The following is a 26601-nucleotide window of genomic DNA, read 5'->3' on the forward strand; positions in this document are numbered from 1 at the left end:
CCCAGGCCAATTAGGGAAGCGCTCTCCGTGACAGCCAGTACGTGCACACATGCAGCTCACAGAACGGGACTGTGGTCACTCTGCTCCTTCTGCTGCATCTCACTTTTTAAAAATGCTCTTCTGTGTAGGATGTGCCCCAAGAGTGAACTTCAGAGCGAACTACGGCCTACGTGGGTAATGACCACACGTCGATGTGGCCTCATCAATTGTAACAAATGTCCCACCTGGTGGGATGTCCACACTGGGAGAGGCGTGCCTGTGTGTGGACAGCGGGCATGATGGAAATCTCTAATTTCCGCTCAGTTTCACTGTGAGTCTAAAGCTGCTCCCAAAAGGTAAAACGTGGGGCGCCTGGAGCTCTGGCCGCGTTTAGGATCCACTTCCATAGGTCCTTACGGTCGTTTGTCAGACCCCAGCCGCCAAAATGGTGAAGCAGATCAAGAGCAAATATGCTTTTCAGGAAGCCTTGAACAGTGAGGGGAACACTTCAGTAGTTGACTTCTCTGCCACAGGGTGTGGGCCTTGCACAATGGTCAAGTCCATCTCTCATCCCCTCTCTGAGAAGGATCCCAACGTGGTGTGCCTTGAAGTAGACGTGGGTGACTGTCAGAGGTTGCTTCAGAGTGTGAAGTCAACCCTCCCGTTTTTAAAAAAGGAACAGAAGGTGGGTGAATTTTCTGGAGCTGATAAGGAGAAACTTGAAGCTACCATTAATGAATTAATCTAATTATGTTTTCTGAAAACATAACCAGTCATTGGATGTTGACAACTTGTGATATTTTTTTATTTACAAAAAGGAAAGATCAAGTATGAAGACTATATACCCAACTGCCATCTGATTATAAGTGACAATAAAATATTAATTCTAAAAAAAAAAAAAATGGGGCACCTGGCTGGCTCAGTCTGCTAAGCATCCAACCCTTGATTTCTGCTCAGGTCATGATCCCACGGTTCGTGGATCGAGCCCCGCGTCAGGCTCTGCGCTCACAGCACTGAGCCTGCTTGGGATTCTCTCTCTCCCTCTCTCTCTCTGCCCCTCCCTCATGTGTGTGCTCTCTCGCTCTCTAAATAAACATTTTTTAATCTTAAAAAAAGAGAGAGATAAAAAGTAAAATTTAAGCAAATGCTCTCTGGTTGCTGCCTGGAGGGTGGACAGCACTTCCCAGAACTTGATCTCAATAGTCCTTTTGGCCCATATTTTTCCCCATCCCACTTTATATTATACCAAGTAATTTAGGTAAAACGTGTGCCCCTCCCCAGGGTGACAAACTGTTCCAGTTTGCCTGCGACTGAGAGGTTTCCCAGGATAAGGGATTTTCACTGCTAAAACCAGGGAGGTTCTGAGCAAACTGGGCCGAGGGGGTCACCCGAACTCCCCCTCAGAGCCAGCGCTTGTTAGTAACATGGCCTCTGACCTCCTACCCGTGAGAACTTTGCTCAGAACCTGCTGCCTGGCAGATGCTGAACAAATAGACTATGGTGTCCTTATCATCACTTTCAGTGATGACCCCTGCAGGGCCAGTGGGGGTGTCTCCACGTATGCTTACTGGGCTGGACTGGTATGGTTGTGAATTCCATTTCTAGATGTATGGGGGTCTCGTCTGCCATTCACCAGGGCTCACCCCTTCCACAAGGACATGGCTTCCCAATGTTCTGGGCTGAAGGGCCACAAGACACTCCTGCACGTGGCCAGATGCAGGGCAGCTAAACAGGCCTATCCCCTGTCCAAAGGGAAGAGTCTGCTGACCGCACACGTGGCTAACCCGGCAAGGTCAGGCAACACTTTTTTTTATTTATTTTTATTTTTTTAATGTTTATTTATTTTTGAGAGAGAGAGAGAGAGAGAGAGAATGAGAGGGGGAGAGGCAGAGAGAGAGAGAGAGAGAGGGAGGGAGACACAGAATCCGAAGCAGGCTCCAGGCTCTGAGCTGTCAACACAGAGCCCGACGCAGAGCTTGAACCCACGAACTGTGAGATCATGACCTGAGCCGAAGTCGGACACTTAACCAACTCAGTCACTCAGGTGCCCCATACACTCAACTTCTGAACACGTGTCCCGGAGAACCTCATTTTGATAGCACTGCACTGTGATCTCCCTCAAATAAGATGGACTGCTACCTCACATGTCTTCAATGGCCAGGAAGGGGCTGTATGTTCCTCAAAGAGGAAGATGTCATTACTTGGGGGAGCTTCCAGAGCACATGATGACCTAAAGCCATTTCATCCCCCTCCTCCCAAAACAATGATGATCAAAGCATAACACATCTACAGGGGCCGTATTCATCCTAGGTCTGCGAGTTCATGGCCCTGGTGTAGAGCTCTCCTAACGTAATCCAAATTCTCACAACGGATGTTAACAAGAGAGCCAAAGAAAAATCTACCTTCTCAAAACTTGTTATATATCTTAGAAGGTCAGCAGTATCAGATATATGAAAACGTCCACTGATAACTTCCTTTGGCATTTTTATCCAAAGGCCCACACGCAAATAACTGCAATTTTGAAAAGGCTGGGAGACACATAGTATGCATATCAAAATTTCTGCTGGCCATTAAGTGCTGGAGTTTGTTGGAAAGTGGCAGCTATCACTCAAACAGAAAAATACTAGGCACTCAACTTCATTTGTGCAGTAAGATGAAATTAAATCAATTTATCTATGTTTAAGGAAAAGATTCTAATTCAAACTTGGAATGATATACTATCTGGGGGGAAAAATGGGGTGCCTGGGTGGCTCAGTCAGTTAGGCATCTGACTCTTGATTTCAGCTCAGGTCATGATTTCACTGTTCATGTGTTTGAGCCCCCATTGGGCTCTGTGCTGACAGTGCAGAGCCTGCTTGGGATTGTCTCTCTTTCTCTTTCTCTGTTCTTCTCTGACTCACATGCACATCCTCTCTCTCTCTCTCTCTCTCCCTCAAAAATAAAAATTTGAAATAAAGAAATGAGAAAAAAAAATTTCTAGCCAGCATTGAGGAAGAAGAGAGCCCTAAAATTGTTGTCTAAGATGTAGCTAATTCTAAGCCAGGTCTTTTTTTTTTTTTTTTTTTTTTTGGGGGGGGACACAGAGAGACAAAGCATGAACGGGGGAGGGGCAGAGAGAGAGGGAGACACAGAATTGGAAACAGGCTCCAGGTTCTGAGCCATCAGCCCAGAGCCCGATGCGGGGCTCGAACTCACAGACCGCGAGATCGCGACCTGGCTGAAGTTGGACGCTTAACCGACTGCGCCACCCAGGCGCCCCTAGGCCAGGTCTTTCTAAAGCAATGCATAACTTCATCATGGTTTCTTCTTTGGAAAAGCAGGGATGAGGACAAAAAGTCCTCCAGTGTCCCTCCCAGATCCAAGAGTCTCTCACTCTGAAGCAGAAATTGCAAACTGGTGGCCCACAGGCCAGACACAATCCCTTTGAGTTTTGTTTGGCCTGCAAGGAGTTTGGTTTTGTTTTGTTTCCTTAGTTGAATGTGGATGCCTTTATATTTCTATTCCCGGAGTCCCTGTGGTTCCTCAGTGCCTCTCACAGCTCTGAAGCCCTGCTGTGATCACCTGAGGGGGGGAGGGGGGTGGCTGGAGGGCCCTGGGAGGATGTGGGTGTAGGATTCTTGCCCTGGGAGGATTTGGGTTGACAACTCTTGCCCTGGGAGGCTGAGGAGTTGACGGTGTTGCACTTGATTCTGTTACCACTTGAATCTTACTGAGGGGTGACTTCCATCTACTTTGGTTTCTACTGTTCCGCAGAGTAAATTTCTTGTCTTTAACCCCCCCCCCCCCCACCTGTTTTACAGGAGAATAGCAGTTCAAAATGCTAAGACGGGCTCAGTGTCACAGAGTTAGCTAAAATTTATATCTTCTGGGGAACTTTTTAAATTGAAAAATAAAGAAAAGCACAAAACAGAAAAGAAACTTCATATAAATATGCATGATTGTCAGTATTTATGATTCGCATCATATTTAATCGCAGGCATGTGAGGTTTCTATCAATTGTATCACTTGTATCCATTTACATAGAGTTGCTTAGGTTATTATAGGATTTTTTTTGTTTTGTAAAATATACACAACATAAAATTTACCGTTTTAGCCATTTTTCAACGTTTATTTATTTTTGGGACAGAGAGAGACAGAGCATGAACGGGGGAGGGGCAGAGAGAGAGGGAGACACAGAATCGGAAACAGGCTCCAGGCTCCGAGCCATCAGCCCAGAGCCTGACGCGGGGCTCGAACTCACGGACCGCGAGATCGTGACCTGGCTGAAGTCGGACGCTTAACCGACTGCGCCACCCAGGCGCCCCCCGTTTTAGCCATTTTTATGTATACGGTTCAGTGGCACTGAGTATAGTCACATTGTTAGAAAACCACCATCCATCTCCAGAATGTTTCCATCTTCCCGACCTGAAACTCTTTCCCTGGGAAACGCTAACTCCCTATTTCCCCCTCCCCCAGCCCCTGGCATCCACCTTGTTACTTTCTCCTTCCATGAATCTGCCTACCCTAGGAACCTCATCTAAGTGGACTTATGCAGCATTTGTCCTTTTGTGACTGGCTTCTTTCACTTAGCACAATGGGTGAACCTTGCAGACATCATGCCAAGTGAGAGAAGCCAGTCATGGCTTTAAATGCTGCCTGTGGTTTTAAGGCAGCAGAGGTGTGTGTTAAAAATAGCCGTGAACTTTGTAAATACCTAACCGAGAATGACCTAGCCCGAAAGACTTCTTTCTGCACGAAATACCCAAACATGTGAGCAGCCTTTATGAGCGCAACTAAAAAGGGAACTCTGAGCACAGGCTCCTGGCACATAAACCTCAGAATAGCTAAGCTTTACTTACCAAGTATAACAGTACAAAATGTCACGCTGGGAATGTTGAACGTGGGGGTTGATAGCCCAAGAAAAAAACTGCTCACCTAATTTAAGGAAACTCAAAACGAATCCTTTCTTGCCTTCAGAACTCTAGATTGCAAAAGTCCCATCTGGTACTAACTATATTTACTCAGATGGATCAGTACCACAAAATAAACGTTATTTAGAGCATATTGTTATGGGTTCTGGATGGCTCTTCCATCTGCCAGTAGATGCAGGAAACTGACCCTAAATATGGACCAAATCTTGTGCAAGTGGGAGTTTAGGGATCACGAAAGTAATCAGACCTTTTCTACATCATGCCCAAAGCCCCCTGCAATCGCCCTGGGAAGTCACAGAGCAGCACACGCCCCAGGGGGATGATGGAGGAGGTAAGCACTGGGTTTTGTGATGGCAGCTGAGACAAAGGTTAGCCTCACCTGTCCCTATCACAAGGGCCAAGGGTCTGAAGAGAACGGGAAACAACCTGCCGGCACTCGCTGTCGTTCACACACACACACACACACACACACACACACACACACACCCAGCTCTGCTCCCCAGGGACTTTGGCAAAGCTGTATGACCTCTCTGCACCTCAGTTACCTCATCGGCAAAGTCCACCGGCCAACAGAATCTCCCTAGGAGGGCTGTGTTAGGGATTAAGTGGTCGGTGTGCATGAAGCACTGAGGCCACGGGACTCTCTCACTGTTCGTGCTCCAGGAAGGCAGACAGCCACCGGGTCCTTGCTGACACTTCGGGAGTCTTGTCTCCCAAACATGAGTGATGAGCCAGGGCCAGGTTTTACATTTGGAGTTGTTTGGGGTCCTTCTTTAAATGTCAGCCGCAAGTTCAACTCTATCTCCCCAAAGGATACATGGAAGTCCGGATCCTGAATGAGGTGAATGAGTCCTTATCTGGAAACAGGGTCTCTGCGAATGAAATCAAGTTAAGAGGAGGTCATACTGGGCCAGGGTGTAGGGCGGGCCCTACGTCCAACATGTCTGGCATCCTTCTGAGAAGACGCACAGAGACAGGCACACGCAGAGAGACCGCCCTGCGACAACGCAGAGGGAAGAGGGTCGCCTTCCAGAGACAGCGCTTGCGTCCAACCAACAGCAAGTGGAAGAGCATATCCAGGACGGCTGGCCATCGCCAGGCACAGAGAGAGGGCACAGCCCTGCCAGAACCTTGATTTCAGACTTCTGGCCTCCAGAACCAGGGGAGAAGAAACCTGTTGTCTCACACCGGGTCTGTGCTACTTGGTTCCAGCGGCCCTAGAACACTAGGGCAAGGTCTCAAACGTCTAACTTCCCTCGAGCTGGCACACAGATGGCGTTTGATGCACGTTCGCTGGAGGAAGAAAGAAACGAGCAGAGGCGCGAACGCCAGCGCGGAGGTGAGGCAGGCAACGGGAGTGAACGGGACAGGTATGGGCCACGTGCACGCCTGCACAGAGACACGGTGGCTGCCGTCTGCGAGCACTCATGCCCCACCTTCGGCTCTGAACGACAGAGGCGTGGCCACATACGGGTATATCCCAGCATTGCCAGGGCTTCCTATTTCCTGCAGAATCAGAAATCTAGACTTTCAGGTGACATCTCCCCAGCGCCCACAAACAACCATACGCGTACAAGTGGGTACAGCACCTGCAGGGGCCCCCTGCGTCTCTAATGTCCTGCTCGGCCGCAGGCACGATACACAGTGGTTGCTTGAAGTTGAAGCAGGTCAGCGTCCTGAGGAGATACACCCTCAGCCCTTGGGTCCCGCCTCCTCTCATGTGTCTAAAAAGGAGCATTGGAGCAATTAAAATCCAGCCAAAGGAAGGGGAGCAAACTCTAGAACTGGGATATGCCAAACAGGATAATGAGGTCCTAGATAGTGGGAAAAACCCTACAGCTGGACATCAGCACCCCAGCCCCAGCCTTGAGACAAATCCTCCCTCTAAGCCTTGGTTTCCCCAACCGTAAGAGGAGGGGACAGCATGAGGTGTTGGCACGCCAGTGAGAGAACATGGGTGGCCGCATTGTGACAGCGGCACAGTGTCACTGGGACAACCACTGTGAGGCCCCTGGCCGTGGTGCATACAACACAAAGTCTCCGACAGCCGGCCCCGAAACTTCTCCAAGCGGCCTGGGCACCACAACGGCAACACAGTCACTGAGACACCGATTTTGTTCTTCTTGACTTTGATTCCCAGACAAACTGTCTGAATGAGGGCTCGAGGGATTACTCAAAAGAAAGCTGCTGAATCCATGGTGAAGGAAAAGAGGTACCTGAGCTCCAAAGTCATGTGGTCCCCTGGCCTTAGGGCTGTGTGTGGTCCGGGGACCAGCAGCACCTGCGGAACCAGGGGATCTGGTTCCAAATCTAAATTCTGGGCCCCACCCAGACCTACTCTCTCACACTCTGGGGAGGGCCCAGCAATCTGTGTTTCAATAAGCCCTCCAGAGATTCTGATGCTTACCTCTATTTGAGAACCACGGGCTTCGGGAAACCAAGTCCTGCATAGATAAGCAAGAGAGGCATCCTTTAAGAAATACAGAGTCCAGGGGGCACCTGGGTGGCTCAATGGGTTAAGTGTCCGACTTTGGCTCAGGTCATGATCTCGCGGTTTGTGAGTTCGAGCCCCACATCGGGCTCTGTGCTGTCCATCCAGGGCCTGGAGCCTGCTTTGGATTCTGTGTTTCCCTCTCTCTCTGCCCCTCCCCCACTCACACTCTGTCTCTCAAAAAATGAATAAACATTAAAAAAAATTTTAATAAAAAAATACAGAGTCTGGAACGTAGGATAGATCATTTGTACTCAAAAATTAGGTCTAGGGGCGCCTGCCTGGTTCAGTCGGTTAAGTGTCCAACTCGATCTCGGCTCAGGTCCTGATGTCAGGGTTGTGAGTTCAAGGCCCACATTGGGCTCCATGCTAGGTGTAAAGCCTACTTTAAAAAAAGGAGGTCTTGGGGCGCCTGGGTGGCGCAGTCGGTTAAGCGTCCAACTTCAGCCAGGTCACGATCTCGCGGTCCGGGAGTTCGAGCCCCGCGTCGGGCTCTGGGCTGATGGCTCAGAGCCTGGAGCCTGTTTCCGATTCTGTGTCTCCCTCTCTCTCTGCCCCTCCCCCGTTCATGCTCTGTCTCTCTCTGTCCCAAAAATAAATAAACGTTGAAAAAAAAAATTAAAAAAAAAAAAAAAAGGAGGTCTAGAAGGCAACTCCACCCAACGTGCCAGCTGATTCTGCTAAGCGCATAACAAGCCGTGCTTCCTGGTGGTGTGGGTCTAGCGCTCCACTTCGAGGCCACAACCCACAGGTCAGCGGCAAGCTAACTGGCTGGCATGTGGATGCTTCACCTGGGTGGATAAGATGTGTCAGATTCGGGGCGCCTGGGTGGCTCAGTGGGTTTAGCGTCCGACTTCGGCTCAGGTCATGATCTCGCGGTTTGTGAGCTCGAGCCCCACATCGGGCTCTGTGCTAACAGCTCAGAGCCTGGAGCCTGCTTCGGATTCTGTCTCCCTCCCTCTCTGCCCCTCCCATGCTCATGCTCTGTCTCTCTCTGTCTCAAAAATAAATAAACGTTTTTAAAAATTAAAGAAAAAAAGATGTGCCAGATTCACAACTAAAGAGGACAGTGTGTGGCAGAGGTGGGAACATGCAAAGATGCCCCCTCACAAAGGCTTGCAAACGGCTGTCAGGAGTCAGCGGGAATCGCAGGGTCTCCGGTGGGACAACTGGCCGCAGGACGCCCCTCGGCCTCCCCCAGGCCTTTTATTGTGGTGCCCTCCCACAGCAGGGCCCGAAGTCTGAGCAAAGGCCTTTCCTGCAGCCACCAGACTTGAGCAGGTGAGGGTGCAGCTAGGTAGCCAAACACTTTGTTTCCCCGAAGACAGGACCTGAGGCAAGCCAGACGAGACCAGCATAGCTGCCGCCCTGTACTGTGTGTGGCTTCCCGGCGACCAAGACTCAAGCAACCCAAGAGCAGAGCCTGTTCTCCAAGTCATCCACATTTCTCCGCCATCTACTGAATCAATACAATCGTGTACTTTTTTCTCTCTTTCCAGGAACGACAGAAGATAGGCTCCGCTTGGAGTCAGATGTTCGGGAGCAAGACGACATCATGTCCGTCTCCAGTGACACCTCACTTCATCTCTTCCTCGTAGACACCTCTGCCTCCTGCCTCTGTCCCCTTTGTAGCTGACTCCGTACGCTCCTCAAGGACAGGTCCCCTGACCACAAGCTGTTCAGCCTAATGAGGGAGGCAGACCAGTAAACAGGCAGATGCAACAAAGTGCCATCTGAAAGCCAGAGGTGCGGTGGAAGTATTGGGTGGGAGGGGCCTGTCACAAAGGCAGGGAGACCTCCTGCCCAGAGGGTCAGAGATTTCAGGAGTGGGGACGAGCTTCAGTGGGAGTCAGAGAGCTGCTATTTGTTTACAGAAGGCCCCTGGGCAGGGCCTGTGATGTGGGCGGGGCCTGTATCCCAGCAACTCAGAAATGTTTATTAACCTGGGCGCCTTAGATTACCCTGGTTTGGGACACTAGCTTTCAACATAGCCAACGCCTTTACCACCTCTGTACTCATGATAACCTTCAGTTCCCTCCCAGCAGCTTTGAATGTCTGCTCTATGCACACCCCTGTGACAGGCTATTGCCAGAAGAAAAACAACGCATAATCCCCTATAGCTCCTACTCCAGCAGGGGAGACAGGAACTTGCCTAACTAAGCTCTGCTCCAACGGTGCGATGGAGGCTAGAGATAGCTGAGAGTAGGATGTCATAGAGGCCCGCTGTCCAACCAGATGGCTCATCACAGAGGGCAATGTCCTGGGCCCCTCCGTGGCCCACAGCTCAGAAACACCAAGGTTCTTGGTCCGTGCAGACTTGATCTTGCTCGAGGGGCAAATTCATGCTAAACAAAACAGACACCCATATCTGAACCAGAAGGCCAGTTTACCAATTTACCTTCTCAGCAGCTATTCATGTCTGCCCTTCAAGGCAAGTGCTGAAAGGCATCATTCAGGCACTCATTTGACAAAGATTTCATAGGCACCGGCTGCCCATTACTTAGCAAACTGCGAGCACCTGGTTGGGGTAAATACAGCCAGATGAGGCGGAGAGCCAGAAGTAGGAAGCAGAATTGTGCAATGAGCTTGGCGTCAAGCTAGAGTTCAAACGCTGTCCACCATTTATTAGGCAGGTGACTTGGAGAAAATTAACCTTCCTGACTCTGTTTCCTCATCTGTAAAATGGGAATAACAACACTACTTCACATGATTGTCAAAGGATTAAATGGGACTTCACATGTAAATTGCCTAGTTTTGTGTATGTTTGTATTTACCTGGGAAGGCTGTGTCATGTAATGGTTAAGGGAACAGACTCTGGGGTCAGACAGATCTCAGTTTAATTTCCAGCTCTGCCACTTACTAGTATATGATCTTGGGCAAATTTTTTCCTCTAAGCCTCAGTTTGCTCTGCACTGAATGGGAGGAACCTGCTTCAGATTCTCTCCCCCCACCCCCTGCCCGTCCTTCCCCTGTGTGCATGTGCACTCTTGCTCCCTCTCAAAATAAATAAACTTAAAAAAAATTTTAGGAAAGGTATCTTGTATCGAGTACAAAACCAAAAACTCTCTAAAAAAGGACAAAAAATCTTCATAGGGACTAAGAAGTAAATAAGATAGTGTATCCAAAGCACTTAGCAAATTCTTAGGCTCTAAGAAGCATTCAAAGGTATGGTTAAGAATAATTTTGGGGCGCCTGGGTGGCTCAGTCGGTTAAGCGTCCGACTTCAGCTCAGGTCACGATCTCACGGTCCGTGAGTTCGAGCCCCGCGTCGGGCTCTGGGCTGATGATGGCCCAGAGCCTGGAGACTGCTTCCGATTCTGTGTCTCCCTCTCTCTCTGACCCTCCCCTGTTCATGCTCTGCCTCTGTCTCAAAAATAAATAAACGTTAAAAAAAATTTAAAAAAAAAGAATAATTTTATAATTTTTTTTCAACGTTTATTTTTTTTTTTTTTTTTTTTTGGGACAGAGAGAGACAGAGCATGAACGGGGGAGGGGCAGAGAGAGAGGGAGACACAGAATCGGAAACAGGCTCCAGGCTCTGAGCCATTAGCCCAGAGCCCGACGCCGGGCTCGAACTCCCGGACCGCGAGATCGTGACCTGGCTGAAGTCGGACGCTTAACCGACTGCGCCACCCAGGCGCCCCATATAATTGTTTTTTTTTTAAAGAGAGCTAGTGAGTGGGGGAGGGGCAGAGGGAGGGAGAGAGAGAGAGAGAGAGAGAGAGAGAGAGTGAGAGAATCTCAAGCAGGCTCCACGCTGAGCTTGGAGTTCGATCATGCAACCCTGGAATCATGACCTGAGCCTAAATCAAGAGTTGGACACTCAACCAAGCTACTCAGGCACCCCAAGAATAATTTTACAAAGTTATCCCCAGTTCAAGCCCCATGTTGGGCATGTAGCCTACTTTTAAAAAAGTAAATTTAAAAAATAAACTAAAATTCTGGGGTGCCCAGTTGGCTTGGTCAGTAGAGCACGTGACTCTTGATCTTTGGGTCATAAGTTCAAGCCCCACATTGGGTGTGGAGCCTGAGAAAATAAAAATACAGGAGGCACCTGGGTGGCTCAGTTGTTTAAGTGTCCGACTTCAGCTCAGGTTATGACCTCACAGTTCATGAGTTCGAGCCCCGCCATTGGGCTCTCTGCTGTCAGCACAGAACCTGCTTTGGATCCTCTTTCTCCCTCTCTGCCCCTTCCCCACTTGTTCTCTCTCAAAAAAATAAAAATAGAGCTGTCCCTGATTAGATACAAATGAGTGGTACACCTGCTAAAAATTAAAGTTAAAATTAGTACAAACTTTTTTCAATGAAATTAAATATGAAACCATCAAACATGGCAAAAAAGAAAATCACTTCGTATTTAGCTTTATTAAAAAATACTTCTGAGGGTCAGCTAAGGTCATAATCTCACCGAGTTGGAGCCTCACATCCGGGCTCCCTGCTGTCAGCACGGAGCCCACTTGATCCTCTGTCCCCTCCCCCGCTCATGTCACACTCTCTCTTTCAAAACTAAATATAAAAAAATAAAAACTTAAAAAAAATACTTCTGAGAAGGCAGGCCTCTTAACTCAGACTAGTTTCACGCCCATCTTTTCCAACAGTTTCTAAAATAAGGTCATTCGCGTGCAGCTATGCAAAAACCCTGATGTTTCAATGCTGCTAAGGCATATTTCATGTTGAACCAGAAGCAGCTTGTTTGGGATCTACCTTTTCCATTTACCTGATGGGAAACCTGGTACCCATAAAGCATCATGCATCTCTTTTAACAATCATACCCCCATGTATATACACTGGGTGGTTATAACAGAAGCTCTGGCACCAAGGACACAGATCACTTCTCTCAACTCTGGATCTTCCCTTTATTAACCTCCTCACCCACATTGTCAATTTTAAAGCCTCAGTCAGTTAAGCGTCTGCCTTCGGCTCAGGTCACGATCTCACAGTTGGTGAGTTCCATCCCCACACTGGGCTCTCTACTGTCAGTGCAGAGCCCGCTTTGGATCCTCTCTCTCCCTCTCTCAAAATTAAATACATGTTAAAAAAATTTTGTAATGGTTTATGAAGCTTGTAAATCATGATTTACTTTAATAAAAATCAACATATCTTTCAGTGCCAACCTTCTTGCATATTTGACAGATCTGTAACAAAGGGCAGACTCTTATCCACCTCACCATGTCAACAACATAGCTACTTTATTCAGATGGGGGAGACCACAGAAAGCAGATTAGAGCCCGTGGCTCCATTATTTGCTCTTGGCTAACAACAACTATGTTTGCAAATTTCAGGATGGACTCGATCGCTTTTACAGTAGCAACTGAAACTTTTAAGCACAATTTAAGTTTTTGAAAGAATGGGAGAGTTTCTGTAATCACTTCAAAAGGAGGAAAACATGAGAAGCTCTAAATAGCCATTCCAGAGGGACCGCTCTGGAACCTCATTAGGAACACCTGCTTTGGGCTATGCTTTGCCTAGCAAGGAAGTCACAATTTATAAACTGTGGATTCCAGGAGTGGTAACCCAATGTGATACTCGTTTTGAGCAAAGTTACAGTGGAGCACGAGAACACGGAGACCTCTCCGAGACGCACTTTCCGGAGGGTCTCGGAGTCACGAACTAATTTGGTGTTTCCCTCTTTAGAAAACGGGTGTGCGGGTGTGCCTAGCCCCAGCAGGCTTGGTGCCGGGGAGGGGAGCCGTGGAGTGAGCGAGAAAGGCGGGCTACGGGCCGCACGACCCTGTAATGGTGTCTTGGCGAGTCACCGTCGCCGCGGGTACATGGACCCCGGCATCGGACCTTAAAAGACAGCACTTGGGATGAAAGAGCCAGGCCCCCCAATCATCACCATCTGCCCTGGCCTAAAGGAGCAGGGAGGAGGAACAACTTCCGCCTCGAGGACCGACGACGGGCGTCCCCAGGGGACCGAAAGGGCAGCTAGGAACCCACTGGGGAGGCCGCGCGCCCGCCGCGAGGGGAGCTCGGTGGGAACACCGCGAAGCCAGGGCGGCGGGGGAAGGGAGCCAACCGCCATCTTCCCCCTCCCCGTCGCTCAAACCGACAAAGCGCGGCCCCGCGGCCAGCCCCCAGCCGCGGCCAGCCTGCTCTCGCGAGACCGCGAAGACCTCTGGGAAAGGCGGGGGGAGGGGAGGACAGAGGAAGGAACGCCGGACCCGGGAGATGGGGGCGGGCTGAGGCGGCGAGCGGAGCCTCAGGAAGCAGGAGGGGCGGAGAAAGACGCGATTGACGCGGCACGTGGACCAATGACGAGCGAGCTCGGGCGCACCTCGGGCCAATGAGCCGTGCGGCCTGGCGCGGGGGGCGGGAGCAGGGGCCGAGGGTAGCTTGAGCGCGGCGGCGGCGTTGTTCAGTCAGAGCGAGAACATTCCAGAGGTGAGTCCGGTGGAGGGGCGGTGGCCCCGCGCCCCCTCCCCAGTCCTCCCCGCCCCTTCGACCCCCGCGGGCCGCTGGCTGGCGGGGAAGGCGCCCCGACGCCCGCGGCTCACGGCGCCGTCTCTCCGCGCCAGGTCGCCAGGCCCCGGGCGCTGAAGGGTGTGGACCCCGGACGTCGCTGGGACAGCCCCTCCCCGCTGCTCGGCGGCGCCTGGCCCGGCCGCTGCTCGCTGCGCTGCTCCGCCGCCTCCGCCGCCCCTCCTCGGACTCGGGTTCACGCGCGCCTCACTTCATCCCAGTCCCGGGCGAGCAGCGTTGGGTTTATGTCTTTATTTGACGAAAACGGTGAGTCCGCCGGCGGGCCGGCGGGGAGATGGCGGCCGCACAAGATGGCGGCGCGCCGCGTGACCCGCGCGCGTGTGGCGCAGTTCGGGCGGGCCCCCGCGGCCCCCGCGCCCCCGCGCCCTGCCCTCCGCCCCGGCCCCCGCCCCCCCTTCCTCCCTCGCTTCCCTCCCCCCTTCTTCTCTCCCGCCCCCCACTCCGCCCCGCGGGAGCGCGCCGCGCGGGCTGAGTCAGGCCTAATTGCTGCATTCATGAGTCATCGCTCGCTCGGGGGCGGGGGCGGCCCGGGCCGGCGCCCCTCGGCCGGTTTCGTTTCCCCCGCCGCGCCGAGGCCGGGCGGCGCACATGGCAGGCCGGCGGCGCGGCCGGCCTCCTGCCGCCCCAGGCGGCGCGGCCGGCGGGGCCCGGAGCGGAGCCGGGGAGGAGAGGTCGAGGTCGCGCTCGGTCACCGCCTCGCAGTCCGCGCGCACGGCCGCGAGCGCGCGCTTCCCGGTGGGGGTGGAGCGAGCGCCCGGTGCCGGAGGACGAGTCCGTAGTTTTCCGTCTCGGCGTGGGGGGTGGGGGAGGGAACCTGAGAAGTTTATTCGCGAGACGGGCTAGGTTTGCAGAGCGCAGGCCTCGGTTCGGTCTCCCGGCAGTTGAAATATGGCCGCTGCACGGAAGCGGACCTCCGATGGGCCGTGTGTTCGGCGTGGTGCGAGCCCGCGGCCGCTGGAGCAGCGCGGCGTCTCCCACCCTAGTCCAGGTGGAGGCCTGCTATGCCGCCACAGGTGTTCTGTGTTAGATGGGGTGCTGGCCGCTTCCCACGTGAGCTGGGTGCGCTCATGTAGCAGAATTAGGCGAAGGGAGGTGTCCTCGCGCGGGAATCCCGTTAAACGTCGGGGGGGGGTTGTGTGTTCTCTTTCTCTTTCAGAGCTGTTGCGCAGCCATTGGTACCTGTATTGGGGAAACATAGCATACAAACAAGAAGCTTACAGCCTCAGTGGCGAAAATTTTTTCATGTCAGAGACCGAGAACTCTTGCAGTCGTTTATGTCATCCCTTCTTCTCCAGACAGAAGATACCAAAAAGTTGCAATCAAAGATCTCTTCATCTTATTGATAAAGCCACTAATAAGCCAAAATGTCTGTCAATGTCAACCGCAGTGTGTCAGACCAGTTCTATCGCTACAAGATGCCCCGTCTGATTGCCAAGGTAATCCCGATCTTCGTAATGAGGCCTGAGCTCTTTTTGTAGATTTTAAAAGATTGCAGCTTCTGGGGCAGATAATGCAAAATTAAAGTTCTTTTTTTCTTTAGGTTGAGGGCAAAGGAAATGGTATCAAGACAGTTATAGTCAACATGGTTGACGTTGCAAAGGCGCTTAATCGGCCTCCAACGTGTAAGTAATGCCTCTTAGGAGGAGTCTGAAAAAAACATCAATATGGAAATGACGAACTTTGTGGGTGTCTTGTTTCAGTTGTATGTTAATTAGTTTCGGGGTTAAGTGGAATCCTGGGGGTGAAAAACAACTGATTTACTAGTTGCTGTTAGGAGATAAAATTACCCAAGCAACACATTTTAATTCCACATAAAAGTGTAAAGAGTGACATTTGTATAAGGAGGAATGAGTAGCCAAAGATTTAGTTAACAGAACTTTTTCTCCCCCCATAGATCCCACCAAATATTTTGGTTGTGAGCTGGGAGCACAGACCCAGTTTGATGTTAAGAATGACCGTTACATTGTCAATGGATCTCATGAGGCGAATAAGCTGCAAGACATGTTGGATGGATTCATTAAAAAATTTGTTCTCTGTCCTGAGTGTGAGAATCCTGAAACAGATCTGGTGAGTGTTCTTGAGGGTTTTGTCAATAAGAGAAAAAGTCACCTATCTGCTTTTCTGATCAGTTCTGTGATTCCACCAAGTTCTGTTCCTGAGAAGGCAAAACAACTTCATTGGAAGTAAAAACCAGAAGCAACACATTTTTTTAAAATACTTTCATACTCTTCTACGTAGATTACTTTCGTAAAAGATACTGTTTTTATGTTAAGCTGGAGTTACCATCAGATACTTCAACACCTTGCTACTTGAAGAATTTCTGCTTTTTTATCATAGATGACATACTTGTTTTTAATCTTTGTTTCTTTTCTGGCAGCATGTCAATCCAAAGAAGCAAACAATAGGTAATTCTTGTAAAGCCTGTGGCTATCGAGGCATGCTTGACACACATCATAAACTCTGCACGTTCATTCTCAAAAACCCACCTGGTAAGTGTTCATGATGAACTTCTAAGATTTTAGCTTAAAAGCAACTGATGTTGGAAACAAAACTGAAGCTTTCTTGGTGTTACAAAATTAAAATATAAGGGATTTCTAATCTTTGTACCGTGTTACGTGGAATCTATGAGTTTGAAAGACTGCCAGTTAAACTCTTTGTTCGGTTTGTTGTTGTTGTTGTCGGTTTTTAAGATCTGTTCTTTTGGAACGGGAGAATTAGATACTATAAAAGAAACTGTTGGGAACCCAGCAAAAGATCTACTTCTGGAATACTGTTTTGTGAACTGGGGTCTTCGCTTTTTAAGCTTGAGTGGCTTTAGAACATTGCAAGCAACACTCTGTGTCAGATGATCGAAGTTGTCTGATACAATTTGAGCTTGCTATAGCAAGAAAGTCTAACCTATTCCAGTGGTCTCTTCCATGAGACCGACTGTTATATAGACTTAAACAGCGTTCTAACCGTTAACTAAAGTGCGGTTGAGATAAGCCTTTGTTCAGGTTCATGGGGGGAGAGAGGGTCAGGAGTGCCAACTTTCACTTAATTACCTGTTCTTTCTGAGGCACTACATCTTAATCTTTTCTAGTATTTGGGGGACATTCTCTTCTTACCCTGAGTGTTTTCACATAGGAAATAATGGTAGATGAACTTGGTTTATGAGTCCTTTTAGAATTATTAAGTAGCATTGTGTTTGTGTATGGTTTTCTGAGGGGAACGTTCCAAAGCAAAAGGGGGCAAGGTTTTAAATGTTCATGAGACACCATGAAGTGTTGTACACACCGTAGTATTAATTTTTCACTTCTTTTTTGGTTTTCCTGTAGAGAATAGTGACAGTGGTACAGGAAAGAAAGAAAAGGAAAAGAAAAACAGGAAGGGCAAAGACAAGGAAAATGGTTCCATGTCCAGCAGTGAGACCCCACCACCACCACCACCAAATGAGATCAGTCCTCCTCCACATGCTGTGGTGAGTGCACAGTTGATGGTATGGTAGGCGCTAAAGTTGTGTAAAATACAATGCTTGGGTGACATGGGCAAAGAGAATGAAACTGGTCATAGTTACAACATTGCGACAGTATGTTAGGTTCCTGATCCTGTGGTTAAAAAAGCCTGATGTGTGTTTGTGGAAAATGAACCTGATGCCATTAACATGACTAGAAATCTGGCATTTTTTTTGTATTTTTAAGGTATTTGACCAACCATACTTGTTTTTAACAGGAAGAAGAGGAGGATGATGATTGGGGGGAGGATACAACTGAGGAAGCTCAAAGACGCAGAATGGATGAAATCAGTGACCATGCGAAAGTTCTGACACTCAGTGATGATTTGGAAAGGACTGTTGAAGAGCGGGTCAATATCCTGTTTGATTTTGTTAAGGTAAAGCAAGTTGCTTCAAGAGCAGTTAAACAATTACACGATCAAGAAATCAATTTTTTCCAGCCTTGGGTTTTAAGGTATCTATGACTAAGCTGGTTACTTGGCGAGTAATTTTTTCTCAAGCTGTCTTTCGAATACTCCAGTGCCAGGTTTATTTTTTCCATGTTTTGCTCAAAAACTTCTTGAAAGTGGTTCCAGGTACTATCTTTGGCGTGCACATAATCATTGAAAAGTACTGAAACTGGGGTGCCTGGGTGGCTCAGTTCAGCGTTCCACTTCAGCTCAAGTCCTGATCTTTTCATGAGTTCAAGTGCAGAGCCTGTTTGAGATATTCTGTCTCTGTCTCTCTCCCCCTATCCCCGCTTGCACTTTCTCAAAGTAGATACATTTTTAAAATGTGAATAAGTAAGTCCTGCAACTATAATAAATTAGGAAAAAGGTCCTTGAAAGTTGGAACTACTAACTAGCATCTCTGGAGCAAGATATGTCTCCAGTGCACTGAACTGCTTCCTTTTTGTTTGCAGAAAAAGAAAGAAGAAGGTATTATTGACTCATCAGACAAAGAAATTGTTGCTGAAGCAGAAAGATTGGATGTAAAAGCCATGGGCCCTCTTGTTTTGACTGAAGTTCTTTTTAATGAGAAGATTAGAGAACAAATTAAGAAATACAGGCGCCATTTCCTACGAGTAAGCAAATTATTTTAGGTTCATAAATAAGATGAGAGCTGGGTGACCCTGGGAACGTTGTTCTCTGTCATACTAAAAATGGAAATGATTGACCTACCTCACAAGCACGGGAGTATCTGGAAAATGCTGTACCTAGCCCCTTATAGATAAAATAACACACAGATCTTTAAGGGTTGACTGAATCACTGTTGAAGGCCAGAGCTTTAAGGAATGATACTGGGACGATTAATGTACTTTTAGTGCTTCTTTGAAAAATTGTTAATGCCAACGTGTTTATTTCCAGTTTTGTCACAACAACAAAAAAGCCCAACGGTACCTTCTTCACGGTTTGGAGTGTGTGGTAGCAATGCATCAAGCTCAGCTCATTTCCAAGATTCCCCATATCTTGAAGGAGATGTATGATGCAGATCTGTTGGAAGAAGAAGTCATCATCAGCTGGTCAGAAAAGGTGGGGAGTGTAGATACATAAACAGTCTCTTCAAGATGAGAAGTGTCGACCGCTGTTGGGGGGCTCTTTTGGAAGAAGTAACTTCTAATACTTCTACACTGAAATACTGTCCCTGGGATAACCCGTAGGTGATTCCCACCTGGCGTTGAGTCCAGATTAGGATGTGACCCAGTCCCTTCAAAGAGCTGAATGTGGGCAATTCTATAAGTGACTCAAAAATTATTTTTTAGATTCCTCAACTAAGGAAATTGTATTGAACGTTTTTTAGGCGTCTAAGAAATATGTTTCAAAAGATCTTGCCAAAGAGATTCGTGTCAAAGCGGAACCGTTTATAAAATGGTTGAAGGAAGCAGAGGAGGAATCTTCTGGTGGTGAAGAAGATGATGAAGATGAGAATATTGAGGTAAATAGTGTTAGAGGTGAGAGTTTGGGAAGTTTAGAATGGCAGTCTTGGGTAACTGAAAATCTTTGGTAAGTGAAATCTCTCGATTTGATTGGCAATAATCTATGAAGGCTCAAAGGTAACAGCAGGTTGAGTATAGAGGGGCTAATTGTGTATGAAAATTAAAATGTTAGGCCATAGAGAGAGAGAACTTGGTTTTCACATGACAAAAACTTAGAAAAAATAAAGGCTGTGTTTGGGTAGTTTTTTTTTTTCTTATTGACCATCGATTTGTACTACTATTATTACTTTTATAAATAGGTTTATTGGGATAAAAATTTACAGTGAAAAATTTGTTTTATCAGGTGGTGTATTCGAAGACTGCCAGTGTACCTAAAGTTGAAGCTGTGAAGTCTGACAACAAGGATGATGACATTGATATTGATGCCATTTAAAGGGGTGGGTGCAGCCCAGCTTAACAGTGTAATGCTGCAAATCTTTCTGCATCATCAGCCAGAAGTGCAACATGTATGTGCAAAAGCTAAAATGGCTTAACATCATGCTACACTTTCTACTAAAAATGTATTGCTGTGAGTGGTCTGTAATTAAGCCCAACAAGACATCTAGGGAGTCCATACACATATCAGTGAGCAGATATAGTTTGCTTATTTATAGCATGTTTCTTTTTGAAAAATTAGTGGTGGACACATTTGGATCACATTTATACAGTTAAAAAATAAAGATTTGATTTTGGTCATTCTTAAGATTTTGGCTCTGAATGACTTACGCTGAAATGGCTCCTTAAAATACTGCACCATCATTAACCTGATAGGACTCTTGGAGCCTGTTAGATATTGTTAGATGCTGAGACTGTAAAGGTGTCTTCAGCAGAATGTAAACATAAGCTTACTTATAATTCTCTGCAGCCATTGAGAAATAAGTACTTTCTGAGTGTTCAGTCCCTCAAATTGGCATCTAGTAATGTACATTCTTCTCATGCCAAGGTGGACTGATAATCAAATGGCAACGTGACATCTTTATCTTACTGAGAAGTAAAAATGACCTGAGTGTCCTATAAATAATTTTAAGAGCAGGTTTTGAAACTTGAATTGTGTTTTTTCAGTTCGTGTATACTTACCCCAAATTGTAGTCTTTGGAGTCATGTGCATTGCACGTTGGATGAGCCAGGGGAATTATTACATTAACAAATAAGCATTTTAAGTGTATGTAGCTGTTGCTTTATACTGAGAAAATTTTGAAACTAAGGTGTGGTTATATAGTAAGCTATGACTTTATTTGGGGGAAGCAGGAAAAGGTGCACTTAATCTCTAGCAAAATGAGCATAATTTTTCAACTCTTATTCTTAGGGTTTAATTATAATTTCAAATGCTTTAGGCATACTGTATCTTTTGTTCATTGTGGATTTCCTCCTGATAATATGGTTTGTTTAATGCCTTTTACATGTGGATACTTAGTAGCTTAATGCTTTTTAGGTTTTGGTTGCTATCTTGCCAAAATACGTGTTCCTGTGTCTCAAACTTGATTCCCCCCCCCCCCAAAAATGTTTTATTTAAAAAAAAGCTAAGATCATACTTCCAGTTAAAGCCTATATTTTGGTGTAAGACTTAAAGTGTTTTTTATTTCATGTTGAATATAGCCAGACACCCAAGAAGTCTGATGATGGTCACTGAATGCAGGTTACTGGGGCCTGACCCAGCCCATCCTGAGATTTAGATTTGGAAATAACTTGCTGGTGAATTCTTGGCTCAATTAGCTGGTCTAAACTCATTTGACGTGGGTTATGGCTATATCAGAAATTCTCTTCAGGGGAGAAACTTGTTCCATTTATTCCTTTCCACAAAGTACACGAGGAATCACAAATCCAAAGGGTTAATTTTGTTGGGAGCACTGTCTTACATCGCTTTTTTCTGTGATCCATCTTCACAGATTATAATGAGACCTTAATAAATGTATCTAAGAATTTTTCACATTGGAAATTATATAAACATTTGGTATAATAAAATCTTGTTAGCTTGATGTTTTAAGGAAGTAAAATCAAGTAATCTATCTGCAAATTGGTCTCTCTCTGCCTTTCAGTCAATATTGAGTGAAGAAGCACCTACCAGGAGGGAATGTGCTCTGTCACACCAAAGAGATGAGATTTTTGCAAACTTGTATCTTACATAGGTTACAATTCTTTGCCATAGGCGATTTTGCTTTCATTATCTGAAATTCTGTAGGAGTTGGTGGTGACTTAGGCCAAGTTGCATTCAACATACCCAATGTCAAGCTAATAGGGTTTTGTTATGGAGCTTTCTTCTTCTCCCCTACCCTCCTTCTTTTAATCTGAAAGAAAACCCATTCGGGCTTCTAAACACTATTTTGGCTGAGACCAGTATTCAGTCTGGTGCCAAACTTAGAATGGAATTCAAATCCACATAATAAAAATTTTACCCATAGAAGCTATCTTAGTAAGTTAATCCTTGCTTTAATCTATTCAATGGTTTTAAAATTTCCTGTTTTAAACAGCTACATTACTTGATTAAAACAATGTTGAAATTATATTTTGTCTTTGCTTTAATACTAAAATTAGTCTAGGTTTTTATTTTATATGATTGGAGCATTGAACTCTGCCCTGTTTTGTAGTTGCTGGTTTGGATTTGTGTTGGGATGTTTTACTTCCATGGTTGCAAGTCCCACTCACAAAACACACACTGCCTCATTACTGTGGGTCAGTGACTTTCCCTAGGTCTTGTATTCCTGTCTTGTAACCCAAAGTAATTACAAACTGAAAAGTTCTGCCTTAATCTGAGTTCTTGAAATTTCTTCAATTACTTTGGGGAATTGAGGTGTTAAGTGTATAGTCCTGTAACTGGATACAGTTTTTATCTCTCGTTAAGAAAGGGAAACGGGTGCTTGGGGGGCTCAGTTGGTTAAGCGGCCAACTTTGGCTCAGGTCATGATCTCAGGGCTCGTGAGTTCTAGCCCTGAGTCGGGCTCTGTGCTAACAGCTCAGAGTCTGGAACCTGCTTCGGATTCTGTGTCCCATATTACCCCCCCCCCCCCCCCCCGCACTCTGTCTCTCTCTCTCAAAAATGAATAAACATTAAAGAATTTAAGAAAGGGACATAGAGGAGATTTTTCTCTAAACAAGTCCTTTCTGGAATTGATGAACCTCTGGTTTGAGAAGGGAAAGAGATATTCTTTTAATACAGTGCTTTCCATCTCGGGCTATGCTGCAGTCCCCACCCACCCCACCCCACCCCTTTTACTCCAGGGCAGTAAGCACTGAGTAAAAGCCTTTGATCTGAAGAGAACTTTGAAATAAAAGCTGGTCTTCTTAAAAGTGGAAAATCTAGAAGGGTACTGGTCAAAAAAAGACTTCTTGCTGCATTTTGTGTCTCTTAAAGATGTTTTTGGTTTTGGTTTTTTTTTTATGTTTGTTTTTGAGAGAGCGTGGGGAGGGGGGCGGGGAGAAGGGGGAGACACAGAATCTGAAGCAGGATCCAGGCTCTGAGCTGTCAGCACAGAGCCTGACGCGGGGCTTGAACTCACAAACCGCAAGATCATGATCTGAGCCAGAGTCGGATGCTAAACTGAGCCACCCAGGCGTCCCCTTTGACCTTTAATTGGCAGACTATAGGGGCACCTGGGTGGCTTGTGTCCAATTTCTGCTCAGGTGTGATCTTACAATTCATGGGTTGGAGCCTGCTTCGGATCCTGTGTCTTTTCTCTTTGGCTCCTCCCCTGTTCACTGCCTGTCTCTCACTCGCTCTCAAAATCTCTTTTTTGAAAACATGACAAGATAAAGCAGAGTGATAACGGGCAAATAACTTGGTAAAGGTCTCGAGGCTGGCTTATGCAGTCTCTGTGGTTGACCCTGTGAGCCTTTGCTCTTAGAAGGCTGGGGGCTCAGGTTTTATGTCCACCTGCAGTAGGACTCTGTACTCCAGCCCTAATACCTAGTGGTTTACAGCCAGAAAACTGAATCATTCTGTGTACTAGAATATGGGGAGAATAGCTACCTGCAGAGACGTTTTCCTCAGAACCTAGACTGGGGGAATAGTGTTAGGATCTCAAAACAGACACGGGAAGGGTCCGAGTTGCTCCAGTGCCTGCTATTGGGATACTGTTCATTCAGTGAGGCTTTTTTTATACTTATTTGCATATTTATTTTCGAGGGTACGAGTGAGCACAGGGCAGAGAGAGAAGTGGGGCTTAAGCTTATCCAGTGTGAGACTCAAACTCATGAACCATGAGATCATGACCCGAGCTGAAGTCAGATGCTTAACAACTGAGCCACCCAGGCACCCCAGTGAGCTCTTTTTAAGGGGCATATTCACGTGGGCTTTGGAATCAGACCTGGATTCCAGCCTGGGCCTCTCTGGGAGACTTCTCCGTAGTAGAGATGGTAACTCCACCATGCAGCACTTGAAATTCTGATGGAAGCCTAATAATGTCAGCGGAGGGATTCTTGCTGGGCTGGGGCAGATAGGGAAAACTGGTCTTGTCTGGAAGAAGGGGATAGAAGGGTAGTGTGTGTGCTGGGATCTCCAGACATCTGAAGCAGGGATCAGAGTAGACTGAGGAGAGCAGTGGGTAGCTAGAAGTTATTTTTAAGCTACTGAACAAGTTGAAGGGAAGCCCTGTGGTTAAGCAGCCATCAGTGTGCCATAGGTGATTACTACGAGCAACATTTATTCTGCAGTGGTACTCCGACCAAGCCAAGTCTATGGCTGAGGACAGTTCCTGGACCTACTGGGATCCTGTAACAGCTGCAGACAGCACCCTGAACCAGTAGCTAGCTCAGCCTGTCACCTCTCCCAACAGAGTGAGTGGAGCACCTCCCATCAGCACTGTCATGGGGTAGCACTAAGCTGGTGCCGGCAACATTTAAGCCCCCAGCCCAAGATGAACAGGACTGAGGAGTTCAGGGCCAGTGGGTGAAGCTGGGCCACATGTAGTACTAGCAGTCTTTTAACTGGAGGAAGAAGCGTCATTCCAAAGTATCCAGTGGAGTTGGTAGCGCAGGTATTAACATGCACCTCATAGGAAGAAATAAGCCCGGAGAGTAGAGAACTGTCCTGAGGTCCTGTGGCATACCCACACAAGCCGGACCCCAACATTTCTGCCTAAGTGAACTGTGCCCTATCCAGCTTCCAGGTCTTTGTTGCACTGTGAGGGACTTAATGCAGAGATAAGGAGGAACTTTGTTCCTTAAGATGGTTTGTGCAGGGAAGACAAGATGGCAGATTGCTTGACGTTGATCGAAATTTACACTGAATGGACTAGAGCCATCAGAAGCAGTCTCCCAAAGGAAGGGCACCATTCCCTCAGGTACCCCAGCAGATCCTTTGGCCCCTGACCTGCGTCAGACCTTGGGCAAGCTTGCATTGTTCCCGACCCTGGAGGAGTTCCCAGACCAAAGCACACACGGGAGAGGGGTAGAACTTGAGAGAGAAAATGACTGGGGACTTGACTGTCCGAAATTAAAAGCAGCATCACTGAGGACGAGCATGAGTAGAAATGTGGAAGGGAAGGCCCTTCCCTGAAGTGGACTGCAGCAGATGAGGCTGGAAGCAGTGGGACATCTGCAAAGTCAAGCCCTTGAAGCTTTATAAGGCTGCAGGAACAATTCTATTTGCATTCTCCTGTAGGGGCGGCTAAGCCACTGGGAGTCCAGGAGGGAGTGGAGGGCAGTCCCATTGCTGACACCCAGCAGTGGAAGACTGGTCAGACAAGGATGCACTTTTATTTATCCTGGGAAGTTTGGGGTCTCCAAACAGCCTTGCCTGTTGAGTCCCAGTGCCCCAGATTGGAGAGAGCAGGCCCAGACCCCTTTCCCAGAGGGAGCAGAATCCGAGCACCCATGAATGATAGAATTTCACCCTCCTTAGACCAGGTTTCCCATTCGGAGTTTGGATAAAGGCCCACACCCAGCAGGAGGTCCCTGGAGCGTCAGGGCCTGAGTGGACACAGAGTTTTTATACTGTGGCTGCTAGGTCAAGGATTGTTCTCTAGTGGCAGCGTTGGGGACCTCCAACACTGAAGAAAATTTTTTAGACGTAACTACAAGCTGTTTGGATTAAAAACTTGACCCAGACATGGAGGATGGTTTTCCAAGGAGTCACATGATAATGGTATTGGGAATCTCACACAAGTCTCGACTTCTGAGGACCCAGAGATTGCTGCAGTTTGGCGTTGTGGACATATTGTAGCAGTCAGGGCTCCAGGCAGCTGTGCAAGACAGCATCCCTCCAGGGTGCTGCCCACCTGTGTCCCTGGGTTTCTCTTTTTCCACTGCCCGTAAGTTTCCTGGTCCCCTAGAACTGTACTCCTCGTGACTTGGCTTTCTCATGGTGCCCCGCGCCCGTGAAGCTTCTATTCCTTCAGTTCTTAAACCTGATGTGAGTTCCTGACAGGCTGTGTCTGATACACTCCACAGCTTCTCAACATTTCTATCAGGTTGGTTTGTTCACTCGCAGCTGTTGTAGGCTCTGTTGGCAGCTCCAGTTTACTGTGGCTAAGGGAGGACAGAGTGTCACAAAGGGTTTGAAACGTGGCTCCCGGAGGTTGCTTTACAATAGGGGATGGTGATTGGGGTCCTCAGGGACCTCTGTGATACATTGCCTTTCACTGGAATCCATTTCCTCCATTACTAGCAGGTTCCGAGGATGTCTACTGAGGACATTAGCTGTTGCTGCCTCATTTAAGCAGTTAACCAAATAGCAAGTGGACGCTGCCCTTGTGTGAACGTACCCTGAGAAGAGGCTACAGGCCCTGCCACAGAGATCTCACATCTGATAGGGGAGCCAGGGTGGGCCAAAAGGACCCTGTCCTCCAAGTAGCAGGGATCTGTTCTAGGATTGCAGCTTCTGGTCAGAGTGCAAAGAGAGGCCATTGTTGCACCTCCCCCCATTGTTGCAAGCCCCTCCTCTTCAGGCTAACGTGACTTAACGGGGGATGTAAAGAGAGAGTACCCCCGCCACCTTCAATTTTCTCATCTTTGCCCTTTTTTTGCCAGATAACAAAGACTGATGTATGAAAGCAACTGAATTTACAAGGGAAAAATAGAAAGTGTACATGCTCAGGGAAAAGCTTGGTCTGAAAAGAGCTGAGGTTTATACGTTAGGGGCACCTGGGTGGCTCAGTTGGTTAGGTATCTGACTCTTGATTTCGGCTCAGGTCATGATCTTGTGGTTCGTGTGATCAAGCCCCGCACTTCGGGCTCCCAGCTAACAGCACAGAGCCTGCTGGGGATCCTCTGCTCCTGCCCCTGCTTGTGCTCAAACACACACTTTCTCTCAAAAAAGTTTATACCTCAGGATGACCCTTGGCACAGAGACCATCTA

The 26601-nt window shown here is 47.7% G+C and overlaps 2 protein-coding genes and 1 non-coding gene across 4 annotated transcripts; all 3 read left to right on the plus strand.

The window, feature by feature from the left end:
• The first annotated feature begins 395 nt into the window (after window positions 1-395).
• Window positions 396-881, plus strand: LOC115517284 (thioredoxin-like). Its single transcript, XM_032593497.1, has one exon. It carries the CDS (start codon window positions 425-427, stop codon window positions 725-727), a length of 303 nt encoding a protein of 100 aa, XP_032449388.1. The 5' UTR covers window positions 396-424; the 3' UTR covers window positions 728-881.
• A 12813-nt stretch (window positions 882-13694) lies between these two features.
• EIF5 (eukaryotic translation initiation factor 5) lies at window positions 13695-21811 on the plus strand. Of its 2 annotated transcripts, XM_030320065.1 has the most exons (12): window positions 13695-13764; window positions 13899-14109; window positions 15020-15299; window positions 15404-15485; window positions 15758-15930; window positions 16241-16352; window positions 17181-17323; window positions 17575-17733; window positions 18258-18419; window positions 18703-18867; window positions 19136-19270; window positions 19615-21811. In XM_030320065.1, the coding sequence occupies exons 3-12, from the start codon at window positions 15228-15230 to the stop codon at window positions 19702-19704; spliced, it is 1293 nt and encodes a 430-aa protein (XP_030175925.1). In that variant the 5' UTR covers window positions 13695-13764; window positions 13899-14109; window positions 15020-15227; the 3' UTR covers window positions 19705-21811. The 2 variants fall into 2 exon arrangements, with proteins under 2 accessions (XP_030175925.1, XP_030175927.1); XM_030320067.1 differs by lacking the exon at window positions 13695-13764 and having other exon boundaries at window positions 13883-14109.
• On the plus strand, window positions 16690-16813 carry LOC115517512. The gene has a single exon (XR_003969954.1). It is a non-coding gene; the product is annotated as a small nucleolar RNA SNORA28 (small nucleolar RNA).
• Window positions 21812-26601: the final 4790 nt, after the last annotated feature.

Source organism: Lynx canadensis, chromosome B3, assembly GCF_007474595.2.
Source record: "Lynx canadensis isolate LIC74 chromosome B3, mLynCan4.pri.v2, whole genome shotgun sequence".
In the NCBI taxonomy this organism is placed as follows: domain Eukaryota; kingdom Metazoa; phylum Chordata; class Mammalia; order Carnivora; family Felidae; genus Lynx; species Lynx canadensis.

Excerpts from the sequence above, each read along its gene's own strand:
- LOC115517284 (XM_032593497.1), top strand. The coding sequence starts at position 425 with ATGGTGAAGCAGATCAAGAGCAAATATGCTTTTCAGGAAGCCTTGAAC.
- EIF5 (XM_030320065.1), top strand. The coding sequence starts at position 15,228 with ATGTCTGTCAATGTCAACCGCAGTGTGTCAGACCAGTTCTATCGCTAC. Across the intron at positions 15,931-16,240 it reads AGAATCCTGAAACAGATCTG|CATGTCAATCCAAAGAAGCA; the intron begins GTGAGTGTTCTT and ends CTTTTCTGGCAG. Across the intron at positions 17,324-17,574 it reads GTCCTCCTCCACATGCTGTG|GAAGAAGAGGAGGATGATGA; the intron begins GTGAGTGCACAG and ends TGTTTTTAACAG.